Raw genomic sequence first — 14675 nt, 5'->3', positions numbered from 1 at the left:
TTCCTATAGATATATCACATCAACACTAATCATTTTCAGAATACATCAACTGGTACCTAGTTCATGTGTCTTGTATAGCAAGTTGGTCACTGCACACAAGTGTTCCATAAAAATTCCAATTATAATTTATTTCATCTGTATTATTTAATTGTTAAAATGGCCTTTATTTCTAATATGGACTATATTTGACAAGCTTTATGTGAAAGGTTCAAACTTCTGTCATCAGCTATTTAATTCTCTTCAGCCACAAACTCTGACCTTCAGCAAATGTTGATCGCATTTTATCACAAGGATCAGAGACAATTCTTTTATCTCTTTTTAGCATATTTCATATAATGATTATATTGTATGTAAAAATTATACACACAAGTAAAAAAACAAGTTACAAAATTTTTCATTGAACCATTGCAATTGTTTTTTTGAAAAAAAAAACAGATATCTGTGTAAAATAAAGAAACAGAAAAGCAACCTCAAGAAATTCTAAAGAAACACCAAACCTCCTCAAACTTCTCAAAGTTCTGAGTGTCTAACTCATCATTGACCTCTGGTATAAATGCAGCTTCCATCTGGTATAATTTGTCCCACTGGACACCCTTAAACCAAGGGTGCGCCTATCAAAGAGGAAACTTATTAGCCCCATTAAGCAAGTAACAAACAAAAGAGAAATACTGGAAGTTAAGTGGAGCAGACCTTCATTTCATGAGCGCCTTTTGTACCCAGCCTCTGTTCAACATTGCATAACAACTTACTGATGAGATCTTTAGCTTCACCAGATAGCTTTGCCTCCTCAGGGAATTTCAAATGGGTCCTCCAATTCACGATCTGCAAGAGAGAAAATCTAAAACGATGAAAAGATCAAACATAATTCATACAATATCAACCTCAGAAAAAGGCAAATCATGTCTCACTAGGATTACAAAATAGTCATAAGGCACCAAGAATAATTTATGCATAATATTTAGTTTCCTACATCTTAACAATGAGCACATGTTTCCATTAAAAAAGTAACTGAATATCTTCAGGATTGTGATAAAGCATAATTATCCAGATCATGGGTATTATCCACACAAAACAACAGATATCTTCAGGATGGATGCATAAAAAACTCACTTGGCTCAGTAAAGATGAGACGTTCTGTAGTTACCCCTACTAGAAACCATATTGTTCTAAGCAAGAAACACAACCAGGCACCAAACCAGATTGCCTCACCAAGCACATATCCAGGAACATTAAAAATTAATACAAAAGAAGCCAACACATCAATGCAAAAATTAATGCACACACACACGAAAAAAAAAATAACAAATCTGAAAGAAAATAAAGGTTATTGCTAGGGAAAGGCATTGCGTCAAGCAGTTGCATGGGCCCAAACCAGAGTTACCGGAAGCTTCATAGAATGGTGGGAGCTGGGAAGTGCTGCCCAGAAACTCCCTTCGCAAGAGTGACACTCCTCAGTTTCGAAACTTGATAGGAATCTCAATTCTCTCACACTTCTATACTTTCCACGCACTTCCTCCATGTTTTCCTACATGCTTCCTATATGTTTCTCTCGCGCTTCTTTCATGGTTTTTGTGCTTCCCCTCACACTTCTCACATACTTCCCACGTTCTTTCTCTAAATTGGTAACCATCATTTTCAGATTACAACAACAACAACAACAACAACTACGCCTTCATCCCAAAACAATTGGGGTCAGCGATATGAACCAAAAAAGAAATTCATTTTGGGTCTTCCACATGAATCCTTTTCCTCCAATCATTTCTATCCAACGCCATGTCCTCGGTGAGGTTCAAAGCATTCATATCCTTTCCTATCATCTCCATCCAAGTCTTCCTAGGCCTACCCCGACCTCTTTTAACTAATATATTTTCCCATTTCTCCAACCTTCTAACTGGAGCATCATTAGGCCTTCGCCGAATATGTCCAAACCACCGTAAACGATTCTCTCGCATCTTATTTTCAATGGGTGCAACACCTACCTTCTTACGTATCTCTTCGTTCCGAATCTTATCTTTTATTGTATTTCCACACATCCATCTAAGCATCCGCATCTCAGCTACACTCATTTTTTGAATATGATGTCTCTTGGCAGCCCAACATTCCGTACCATATAGTAAAGCGGGTCTAATAGTCGTCCTATAAAACTTTCCCTTCAACCGCAATGGCATTCTACGATCGCACAGCACTCCAGTAGCACTTTTCCATTTCATCCACCCAACCTTTATCCTATGATTTACATCTCCATCAATTTCTCCATACTTTTGAATGATGGATCCCAAATATTTGAAATAATCATTCACCGGTATATCTTGCTCACCAAGCTTCACTACACTCCCATCACTACTTCGTTGCTTACTAAACCGACATTCCATATATTCAGTCTTACTCTTACTCAACTTAAAACCTCTAGCTTCTAATGTCTGTCTCCATAATTCTAACTTAGCATTAACCCCAGCTCTAGACTCATCAATCAAAACAATATCATCAGCAAACAACATACACCACGGTACATTTTCTTGAATTGATCTCGTAAGCTCATCCATCACTATTGCAAATAGGAAAGGGCTTAAAGCAGATCCTTGATGTAACCCAACCGTTATCGGGAAATTGGTTGTCACCCCTCCACAAGTGCGGACATTGGTTACTACTCCTTCATACATATCTTTAATTATACTAATGTACTTGAGAGAAACACCTTTCTTCATCATTGTCCACCAGAGAACGTCCCTAGGTACTCTATCGTATGCCTTCTCTAAATCAATAAAAACCATATGCAAATCTTTGTTCCTCTCTCTATATCTTTCAATAAGTTGTCTAAGAAGATGTATAGCTTCCATAGTTGATCTTCCAGGCATAAAACCAAATTGATTCTCCGATATCATGACAACCTTCCTCAACCTAGACTCAATCACCCTCTCCCAAAGTTTCATAGTATGACTCATGAGTTTTATACCACGATAGTTTGTGCAATCTTGTATATCACCCTTATTCTTATATAAAGGCACCAAAGTACTCTTCCTCCACTCATTAGGCATCTTATTTGTTCGCCAAATCAAGTTAAAAAGATTTGTCAACCATTCTAAACCTTTCTCTCCCAAGCATTTCCAAGCCTCGATAGGTATACCATCTGGGCCAACTGCCCTTCTTGATTTCATTTTCTTCAAAGCCTCTGCAATTTCTTTCTTTTGAATCTTGCGCATGAATCATTTTCAGATTTTGACAAAAAATTTAATTCTTACACTAAATCATGAAATTTAAGAATAGTCATTTTTAGTTGAGTTTTTGTTCAATTTCCGTCCAATTCTCATTTTGCTTCTCATTCAATTCCTATATCACTTCTTTTTTTATTCTCATTTTGCTTTCAAATCGATCCCTTGCTTCTCATTTCTATAAATTTTAAAATGTCTCACTTCTCACTTCCCATTCTAGTATCGTTTTGTGCTTTTGTTTCCTAGTCTGGCAACCTTAGCCCAAACACAGCCCACCTTGGGCTTGCTTGAGTTGGGAATTTGCGTCTTGAATGGCTAAAGGTTGGGCCTGAATTGAGATATTTTGTTAACAGGTTGACCTCTTATTAACCGGGCCAACCCACAACTTTTTCCAGATTTTAAAATCATAGTTTTTAGGTATTTTTCAGGGGGGTTTACCCTTAAATCCCTCTTTTTCAGCTTGGTTATCAAAAAAGGTTATCAAGTGGAAGTAAAGACTATTCGTCAGTCTTTTCTTCTGTTTCCACCACCAATGCTGCCTCCTCCTCCTCCTCTTCTTCTTCTTCTTCTTTTGTTACCATCTCCTATCACCACCAGGGTTGCTTTCCTCCTTCTAAACCTTATTCTCATTTTTTCTATTTTTTCATCAAAACATACTATTAGACTCTTGGTCGGGTTGCGAAAAGACTAGAGACTAATAAGAATAGGCATGACATTTATTCTTACCATGTATAGAGGTATGTTGGACATTTACCCTTCCTGGTAAATTATGGCTATATAAATCATTGTATGTGAGGTTTAATATATACGAGATGCCCCTTGAAGGACAGATGTCATTCCCAAGAAGTTCCCCATTCTTTCCTTCAATTTTCTTATTCTTCTACTTTCTTACCTTTGCTTGTAGGGAACTATTTACAAAGCTAATTTAACATAGCATCAGAGAAGGGCAAATGTAAGTCTTCATCAGGTCTTGATTGAAGATCCTCCTTTGTTGATTCTTTTCTGATCTATCCTTTTTTTCTACTATTTATTTTTTCCCTCTTGTTCTCTGTAGGTCCTCTCCTTTTCCTTAAAACCTATTTCATTTTTCTTTTCTTAAAATCAATCTCAGTTTTCTCTTCCTATTTGCCTTACTTTTGTTTTGGATCTGATTCAAAGCCCCTTCATGTCAGCCCTCTTCAAAAAAAAGGCATGATGTTTATCCAATAAAATAGGAAGAAAGATCTCAGAATAAATTTGTTGACAGATTTCAATCATCTTAGATCTGCAGCATTTATTAGGGAGAGAGAGAATCAGGCTATTGTCAGTAGCAGGGTTGTACTGGGATCAGTTCCTCTTCTCAGAATCGATTCCTAGATTAATTTTATTCTTCTTTTCTTTATTTTCTGCATTTTTTATGACATCATCTGCTGAGATCAGCAAGATTCAAGAATGCAATCTGATCAAGAATTGCTGCAAGCTGACAGGCACCACCTCTGTGGCAGCTCAGACCATCTTTTTGCATTGGTTATCCCTATTTCTCATTATTTCTGTTGATATACATATATATAATATATATGGGAAAATATTGGCTACTTTCAAGAGAAACACCCTGTTCCATCATGCTTTCTTGAATTTTATGCAAATCAAGCCCTGATATGATCTATGTGGTTTATTTGGTCAAAAACAAGTTTTAGATTGTCTGATTGCATTGTATAACAGGTGTTTTAAATGCTTCAAAATTCAATGGTCCTCAATGTGTAAAAAACTCACCATCAAGAAAATCATGTTAAATATATATATATATATATATATATATATATATTTATATATATACATACATGTATATATACATGTGTATATATATGTGTGTATATATATATTCTTCTTTATGTATTTATATCAAAATACCCGATAGGGGTATTTTGGCAATTTCACTGCACCGTTTTATTTTTTCTTAGGTTTTTTTTTCTTTTTCATTTTTTGTATTCTTTTTATTTTTTATGTAATTGGGACCATTGGGGGCCCCATCAATATAGTCGTTGGGGCTCCCCAACGACTATATTGGGAGCCCCAATGGCCCCCTCTTAGTTGTTTTTTCCTCTATAAATTGAGGGGCTCTCCCCTCTTGTAAGTGTGGCTTGTACTCATTTTTTTACCTCTCAATAATATTTCATTTGCCTTTTTGGCATTCTCCCTTAGTGGGTTTGTGTATTGTGCACGTTATGTGCTTGTAATTCTTGGCTCTTTGTTAAACTCTTCTAAGAGTTATCTTGTTATTTGTATTTTCGCATTGTTCATTACATGGTATTAGAGCCAACTGGGTTACTTGTGATCTTGGAAGTATTTTTCTAAGTTCTTTCTCATCTCTACCTCTCTTTGCCATCATGGAGCACGACACAAGAGTTAAATTTTCCTTCTAGCTCAACAGATCAAATTATTTGACGTGGGCGTCGGCTACGGAGAATCACCTTCGTGGAAAAAAGCTATGGGGCTTCGTGATGGGGACTACTCTTGAACCAACATTAAAGCTCACCAAGATTGAAGGTGGCGTCGAGAAGGCCCTTGATGGTGAAGATCACATTAAAGCAATCAGTAAGCATCAAACTAAGGTAGAAGATTGGGAAAGTAACCATTGGCGTGGTTCATGAACAATATTAACATAAAAAATTGTGTCAACATTGCTAAGTTTAGAAGAGCCAATGAAGCTTGGTTCTTTCTTAAGGGTATGTATACCCAAAAAGATTTAGCTAGACAATTTTTTTGTCAAGAAAAAATTCGATCTACTAAACAAGGGGACATGAGTGTCTGAGATTACTTTAGTGCTTTGTCTTCCCTTTGGGATGAACTTGCTCTTCTTGAGCTCAAATGGGTGGCTCCGGAAGATGTTGAATTAAAAAGAGAAAAATTGAGAAAGAACATTTCTTTCAATTTCTCCACGGTCTTAGACCGGAATTTGAACAAGTAAAGGCATCCCTTCTTCATAGAAGGGAGGCCTTACCTATTGAAGATGCCCTTGCCGAAGTGTGTCAAGAGGAAACTCGTCTTGGCATGACTCATAAAAGTGATAAGATTTTGGCCGTCACTAGGCAGTGATCCAATGTTATGCCTTATAGGCCTCCCCACTTTGCCAAAAATAATGGCTTTAAAAAGGGTGTCATTTGCCACTATTGTAATGAACCGGGTCATATCAAACCGGTTTGTCCTAAGCTCAAAGAAAAAGTGACCGTAACTGGTGAAAATGTCTAAAATAAAGAAGAGGTGAGCAACAATGGAGGCGACATTAAAGACACTTTAAATCAAATTTCGGAGGCACTTCAACATCTTCTCAAGTGTTCCTCTATTTTGGGTGCCGCTATAGCAACCTCTTCATCTCCTCCAGGTATGTGGATTTTGGACTCCGGTGCTTCTTTTCACATGACACCTCATAAACACACCCTTTCTAATGTTCATTCCATTCCCATAACATCGTATGTTTCAACGGTCGATGGGACTTCTTTGAAAATTGAAAACATTGGAACACTTGATTTAAAACATTCTCAAAATTTATTTGTTCCAAAAGTAAGGGTGGTTCCAAAAATCAATTTAAACTTATTTTATGTTTCTCAAATTACCGATCAAGGATGCCAAGTCTCTTTATCACCTAAGGATTGCACCGTGCAGGATCTCCAGTCAGGGAAGCTGATTGGGCAAGGCCATAGGAGGGGCGATCTATATTTCATGAATTTTTTGACACTACCATCCAAGTCATTTTGTAATTTTGTAAATGTCAAAAGTATAGATTTTTGGCACAAGAGACTTGACCATCCGAATTTTTCAAAGATGTCTCTCTTCTCCTTTTTGGGAAACTCTTGTAATGAAAAAGTTATGACTTGTAAAGATTGCATCTTTAGTAAATCAAAAGCCATTTCTTTTCCTCAAAAAAGTTTTGTCTCTACACGACCATTAAAATTAGTTCATTCTGATGTTTGGGGACCTTCTCCTATCATGTCTAAGGGAGGTTTCTCATATTATGTAATCTTTGTGGATGATTTCACTAGATACACATGGATTTTCTTTCTGAGTAGAAAATCCGAAGTGTTTTCCATCTTTAAAGTTTTTTATGCAATGATCAAAAATCAATTTCTAAGTAATTTGTCTATTCTAAGATCTAATTCCGGAGGAGAATATATGTCAAATGAATTTCAAACTTATTCACGACAAAATGGAATTTGTCATCAAAAATCTTGTCCTAACACACCGTAACAAAATGGTCTTGCGGAAAGAAAATATAGGCATATTATGGAAACAACTAGAACCCTTCTAATTTCTAAAAACATTCCAAAATCTTTTTGGGCCGAAGCCGCTTTAACTTCAACATATCTTATTAATAGAACTCCTTCGTCATCTTTAAAAAATGTTTCTCCTTTTGAAAAACTTTATAATATGTCTCCGGATTTCAAAAGGCTAAGAATTTTTTGTTGTAAATGTCATGTACTTACTCACAAAAATGATAAGTTTTCCCCGAAGGATATTGAATGCGTTTTCTTAGGATATGGTAAAAAACAAAAGAGATGCCGATGCTTTGATATATCAAATAATAAACTTTATATCTCAAAAGATGTTACTTTCCTTGAAGAAGAAGATGGTTTTGCAAATAATGAGCTAAAAGAAAACAATGATTATTCTTTCTTATTTGATTTACTACCCCGACAAGATGAATCAAATTTAATTAAGAATATTGAACCTCTCAATGAAGTTGAAAATCAAAATGATCAAATTTTTGACAATGAAGAGCATATAACAAATCTAGAAGTGAAAATACTCATCCATGTGCTTTTGATAAATTTTCTCAAAATATGTCTTTAGAAGAATCATCTCAAAGAAGGTCAAACCGTATTTCTAAAGCACCAAATAGATTTATGTCTTATGAGTCTTTTTCACCACATTTTCGAACTAGTCTATTAGCCATTCACTCCTTTTATAAACCATCTCATTACAATGATGCTAAACAATATACACATTGGAATGAAGCCATGGAACATGAACTTAATGCTCTTAAGAAAGCTCAAACTTGGAAAATTGTGGATCCTCCTCAAGGAAAGAAACCCATAGGATGTAGATAGGTTTTAAGGTAAAAACAAAAAGTGATGGATCTTTAGAAAGATATAAAGCTAGATTGATAGCTAAAGGACATGCACAAGAGTATGTGATAGATTATGATGAAATGTTTGCTCTGATTGCTCGAAAGACAAGTATTCAAGCTCTTATTGCAATTGCTTCTATCAAAAAATGGCATATTTATCAACTTGATGTTAAAAATGCTTTTTTAAATGAAGATCTTAATCAAGAGTTTTGTATGGATCCTCCTCCTGGTATGAGTTTAAATAGAAAAGTTTTGAAACTTAAGAAAGCATTGTATGGTCTTAAACAAGCTCTTAAGGCTTGGTATGACAAGTTTAGTAATGTACTAATTAACTTGGATTTTGTTTCTTATTATACTGATACTGCTCTCTTTGTTAAGAAAAGAGGTGATTCTATTATAATTCTGCTCCTTCATGTTGATGATATGATCATCACAGGAAGTGACAAAGAGGGAGTAAATGACATTAAATCTATGTTAAAGAAAATTGTTGATATGTCTGACTTGGGTTTTCTGAGATACTTTCTAAGTATTGAGGTGTCCTATTCGCAGCGAGGATATATTCTATCTCAAATAAAGCTGGCAGCAGACATTTGTGCTAAGTCGGGGATTTCTGATGATAAGTAGAAACTCCTAAAGTTATAAATGCCAAATTAAAACTTGAAGATGATGTTCTACTTGATGATCCTACTCCTTATCGACAATTAATTGGATCACTTACTTACTTGTCTATCACCCGGCTTGATATTACTCATGTTATTCATTTTGTAAGCCAGTTTCAACATGCCCCTACGACAGTTCATATGGCCACAATCATGAGAATTGTGCGATATATCAAGAATACTATCTCAAAGGGACTTTTCTTATCCCCCTCTTCCTCTTTTGATTTGACTGCTTATACTGATGCAGATTGGGGAGGTAATCTCAATAATCGAATCTCACCTACTGGTTTTTATATTTTCTTAGGGGACTTGCTTATTTCTTGGAGATGCAAGAAGCAGCAAAAAGTATCTTTGTCGTCAACTAAAGTTGAATATCGTGTCATGGCGACTACAACCATGAAGATTGTATGGCTTAGAAGTCTTCTTGGTGATATGGGGGTCATCGTATCAACTTCTTCCAAGATATGTTGTGACAACAAGAGTGCGATCTAGATTGCAAGCAATCATATTTTCCATGAGCGCACCAAGCATATTGAAATGAACTGTCACTATGTTCGAGATGAATACCTCAGGGGAACTATTACATTACCTTTTGTTACACCAAAATATCACTTGGCTGACTTCTTCACCAAGGCGCTTCCGACTCCTCACTTCTTGTTTCTCCTTAGCAAACTTTCGGTTTTCTCTCCGTAAAGTTTGAGGAGGGGTGTTAAAATATATATATATATATTCTTCATTATGTATTTATATCAAAATACCTGATAGGGGTATTTTGGTAATTTCACTGTATTGTTTATTTTTTCTTAGGTTTATTTTTTCTTTTTCATTTTTTGTATTCTTTTTCTTTTTTATGTAATTGGGACCATTTGGGGGCCCCACCAATATAGTCGTTGGGGTCCCCAACGGTCATTAATATGACGGTTGGGGCTGTGAAAATGTCTTCAAAGAGACGACCATAAGAACACTAACTTCTTAGTGAGGAACACGTGCACAAAAGGCACAACAAGGACACTTGGAACAAATGTGCACAAAGGCACAACACATTCAAGAGAACCCAAATGCACAAAGGCATAAAAAATATAGATCTTTATTGAAAATGTGAGAGAGCTTTGACTTAAAGCTTGAACAATTACAAAGGGGATGACCCATATTTATAATACATAAATGGAGGCCTTGGAGGGGCTCCATATAAACGTCTATATGGTGGGCCCCTGAAGGTCAAAAAGAAAAGAAAATTAAAAAAGAAAAAAAGAAAAAAATGCAATCATATTCCAAATGGAATATGCATAAAAGGAAGAAAGAAAAAAGACACTTTTACCCTTATTAGGTATTACAAAAATTATATAAATAATATATATATCACATTTGTGACCGTTGGAGGGGCTCCAACGATCACATTGGGGCCTCTCCAAGGTCCCCTTTTTGTGTTATATATAGGGGTCTTCTCCCCTTTGTAAAGATTTTTTCTTTGGAGCTTATGCTCTCCAATTTCTTCAATACAAATTTCTTATATTTTTTATGCTTGTGTGCATTTGTGAGAATTTGTGGGTTGTGCTTTTGTCCATAAGTGTTCTAAAGAGTTCTTATTATGCATGTGTGCACGTGTTTATCATTAAGAATATTAAGGTCTTGATCTTAGTATCTTATTGAAGATACTTTTACAATGGCCACCATCTTCTTCCACTTAGGACACACCGGTTTAATATGGCCCGGTTCTTTGCAAAAATGACATATAATTTTACTATAGTCTCTTCTCCTATTTTGACCACCATTCTCTCTTGTTCCTTAATTTTGATTTTGGAACTTGTTAAAATGAGGGGGTTTATATGCTTTCACATTATTCCCCGGTCTAGAAACAGCATAGGCTCCTTCATTTCTATCTTGTGAAGGAGTGGCCAACACACTTTGATTGGTTTTATTCGTTCTCAATCTAGTCTCTTCTCCACTCAATTTACTAAGAACATCTTCTAAAGGTGGAGATGTAAAAGAAGATAAAAGCGAGGATCTAGTTTGTTCAAATTCGGGTCTAAGCCCATTCAAAAAATTGAAAAAGTGATCATCTTCCAATTGCTTATGCCTTAGTTTAATAGCTTCTCAACTCCATTTGGGTTCTTGAAGGGCAAGTTCATCCCAAATGGATGATAATTCGGCAAAGTATTCTCTAACTGACATTTCCCCTTGTTGGAGAGTCCATGCCTTTTTTTGAAGATACTATTTATGAGATAAATCTCTTGAGGTATACACCCTCTCAAGATAATCCCAAACTTGAAATGCCTTTTTAAATTTCAAAATATTGGTATTTATGCTTGTTTCCACCGTGGAAAAATCCATGAAAGGATTTTATAGTTTTTCATTTCCCACTCTTCATGCTTCTTATTATATTCTTCAAAAACCTTTTCTCTTTCTTTCCCATCAAGAACCTTAATTTCACCTTTTTCAATAATGGTGATTTTTGGTTCGGGTTCGGGAATGGTGCCTTTAACATAGCCCCAAAGACCTTTTCCCTTAATATGGGCTTCCATATTGCTGGTCAAACATGATAGTTAGACCCATTGAGTTTAAATCCTAAGGAAAAGTGAGAATCCTTTTCCCCCATGGAAGTGCCTTTTGTCAGAATTCTCTAGAACGATGAACAAGAAACTGCAGAGAAGAAAGATAATGGGCCTGCAACTGCTCACGTTTTTCCAATTGGAAAAATCGTGATCTCTTCCTTTAGTTTATAAAACAAAACCTAATACATGGTACTTTACAAGTAACTCTAATAGGTTACAAGTATTTACAAGTATGCCCCAATATTGGCTGGACATGTTACAAGTAGTTTGGATCCGGATCCGGATTCAAACTTAAATACAAATACAAATGCACGATATCTGCCCTGTCTAATAGTCCCCCTCAAGTTGTGCATGATTTCGAATCATGGACAACTTGCTCTTTAGGAACCAAAAACGACACTTTGTGAGTCCCTTAGTGAACAAATCAGCCACTTGGTCTTCTGTTCTAACATAATGAGGCTCAATCTCTTTCTCTTCAATCTTTTGCCTGATAAAATGTTGATCAATCTCAATGTGTTTGGTCTTGCTATGATGAATAGGATTAAGAGATATTTGAATAGCACTTTGGTTGTCATAAAGAAGGAAGCAACTAGCAATCAGTTCCTTTAATTCTGTTAACAAATGTCTAGTCCTTGTTACTCCTGCCGTATCAGCAGCCATTGCCCTGTATTCGGCTTCCGTGCAAGATCTAGCCACTGCCTTCTGTTTTTTTACTACTCCAGGAAACAAGATTGGCACCAATGAAAACCCCATATCCTGAAACTGACTTTCGATCATCAGGATCTCCGGACCAGTCTGCATCTGAATAAGCAATGATGTCATGAGCATTATTCACGGATTTGCTTTTGGTATACAAAGTCCATCTCCAACAGTACTCTTCAAGTACCGCAATATCCTTTTTACTGCATCCATGTGCCCCGTCCTTGGCTCATGCATGAATTGAGAAACTTGATTGACTGAATATGTGATATCGGGTCTGGTAAAGGTGAGATATTGAAGCATTCCCACTAGACTCCGATATTTGGTGGGATCATGATACAAGTTTCCGTCTCGCACACTTAGTTTCTGGTTAATTACACTAGGAGTAGCAAGAGGCTTGCAATCTTTCATCCCACCCTTTTCTAATAGATCCAGAGTGTATTTATGTTGAGTCAAAGTAAGTTTATTTTCTTGATTATCCACCTATACTCCAAGAAAGTACCGAAGATTTCCAAGGTCTTTCATTTTGAACCTTTGACTTAGAAGATCCTTAGTTTCTTGAACATGGTTCTCACTGTTTCCTGTAATAATTATATCATCAACATATATCAACAAGAAGGTAGTAAACTCCTTACCTTGAAGAATAAAGAGAGAATGGTCCAATTGTGATCGATAAAAACCATGTCTTTGAATTTCTAGGGAGAAGAAAAAAGTCTTCAAGAGTTGAAATCTTACCATAACGGGCTATGTCACATGGGTGCGGGTGTGGGTGCGGGGATTCGGCACTTCCAAAAAACCCGGGTGCAGGGGTGCGGCAGGGGAAAAAATGTAAAATATATATATATATATATATATATATATATATATAAAAAGGGGGGTCCGAGGGTTCCCCCCGGTGCGGGTTTGTGTATTGTGCAAGTTATGTGCTTGTAATTCTTAGCTCTTTGTTAAACTCTTCTAAGAGTTATCTTGTTATTTGTATTTTTGCATTGTTCAATACAAATCATGTTTTTACGTCGAAAGACTCAAAACTACTACATCAAAAGTGCATTTCCTAGTCAGTGGACCACGCTTAACACATCTATGGGGTCGAAATTTGACCTCAAATTGATGAAATAAAACTCTCTCTCTCATATTTTAGTAACACCTGGGAAACCAGGTGTTACAAAGAGACAGTCTGCTTTGACACAAGTCTGAATAAGACCTGGGCCAAAGCAGCCGGTTTGAATTGTGCTCAGACCTTGGTCTGCTTTGACCCAGTTCTTATTTAGACCTTGTTCAAAGCAGATCCTGGGTCTTCTACGACAAAGGTCTGATTTAGACGGGTCAAAGCACCCAGTCTACTTGGGTCGAACTGATTGGGGCCCAGATTTGGAACTAAATTTGAATCCAATCAAACCAGATATATATATTCAAAAGTGTTGTGTTGCACCCTTCACACCCACCCCCATTTGACATAAATTTGGAGAGAAGAAAAGGGAAATATGTCTCTACATGTACCTTGATAAGTTCAATCATTAAAACATGGCTTTGATACCATGTTAAATTCCTCTTGTGAATCACAAACGAAGAAGAAGAAAGGATGTTCTGGTTTGAAGAGCCATGACTCCCAATGAGGAGTGCTCCTCTTTTATATAACTTACAACCTGTACAATTGCAACTTTGCCTCCAATAAGCTGTGGATGCAGAAAAGGACAGAAATACCCTTAATATTACATATTACTAAAACACTGATGAAAGACTGTAAAAATAAACACAAATGCGCAAGAAAATATAACAAAGATACATTTTAACATCATCATTTATACTCAATTTCCAGCACCATTTGATGCAAAAAACTTTATTTAATACATCCAACCTTCTAATGCTTGTTCAGTCTATGTCACATGGAGGCGGATGTGGGTACGAGATACGATTCGGATTCTCTTGGTATGATATGGCATTTTTAAAAAATTAGGGCTCAGGGACACGACCGTACATATATATAGGCATACTTTTTATCGTGTCTAGTGTGTCTGATACCATGTCGAGCGTGTCCGATGCCATTAGAACATATCAGACACTGTGTCGCATGTTAGATGCATGTCACATATCTTGTCAACGTGTCAGTCACATTATTGACCATGTCCTATATGAATTGCACCGAATACCATGTCAAGATCTGTGTCGTGTCGCACCGACATGAGATTCGCCCCTTGAGGGGCGTGTCCTTGTGACATAGTGTTCAGTGTTCCCCCCTATCAATGGGAAGAACCACCTTATGCCAATCTGGTTAATGAACCTTTTTTCTTATTCTTCTTACCTTTCCATAAAAAATCTGTATCAACCTCGCAAACTTCTGGACTGTTTTCCTTGGCATTTTGAACAAGTTAAGACAAATGAAGGAATCTTGTTTAATACATGCTTAATGAGAGTTGATCTTCTGAATTCTATGATTGAAGTTTGCTTCTCA

At 36.4% G+C, this 14675-nt stretch overlaps 1 protein-coding gene across 3 annotated transcripts in view; it reads right to left on the bottom strand.

Moving 5' to 3' along the window:
• Nucleotides 1–14675, bottom strand: part of LOC149834462 (uncharacterized) — a 62577-nt gene that overhangs the window by 10486 nt on the left and 37416 nt on the right. For all 3 annotated transcript variants that reach the window (XM_090011429.1, XM_090011427.1, XM_090011428.1), the window contains exons 9-10: nucleotides 691–822; nucleotides 498–611 (exon numbers count right to left, since the gene is read on the bottom strand). In XM_090011429.1, the coding sequence (XP_089867555.1) occupies nucleotides 498–611; nucleotides 691–822 (246 nt within the window). The remainder of the gene's footprint in view (nucleotides 1–497; nucleotides 612–690; nucleotides 823–14675) is intronic.

This window comes from Nuphar pumila, chromosome 6 (genome assembly GCF_984573655.1).
Source record: "Nuphar pumila chromosome 6, dmNupPumi1.hap1.1, whole genome shotgun sequence".
NCBI classification, from domain to species: domain Eukaryota; kingdom Viridiplantae; phylum Streptophyta; class Magnoliopsida; order Nymphaeales; family Nymphaeaceae; genus Nuphar; species Nuphar pumila.
This window is presented reverse-complemented; position numbering and strand designations above follow the sequence as displayed.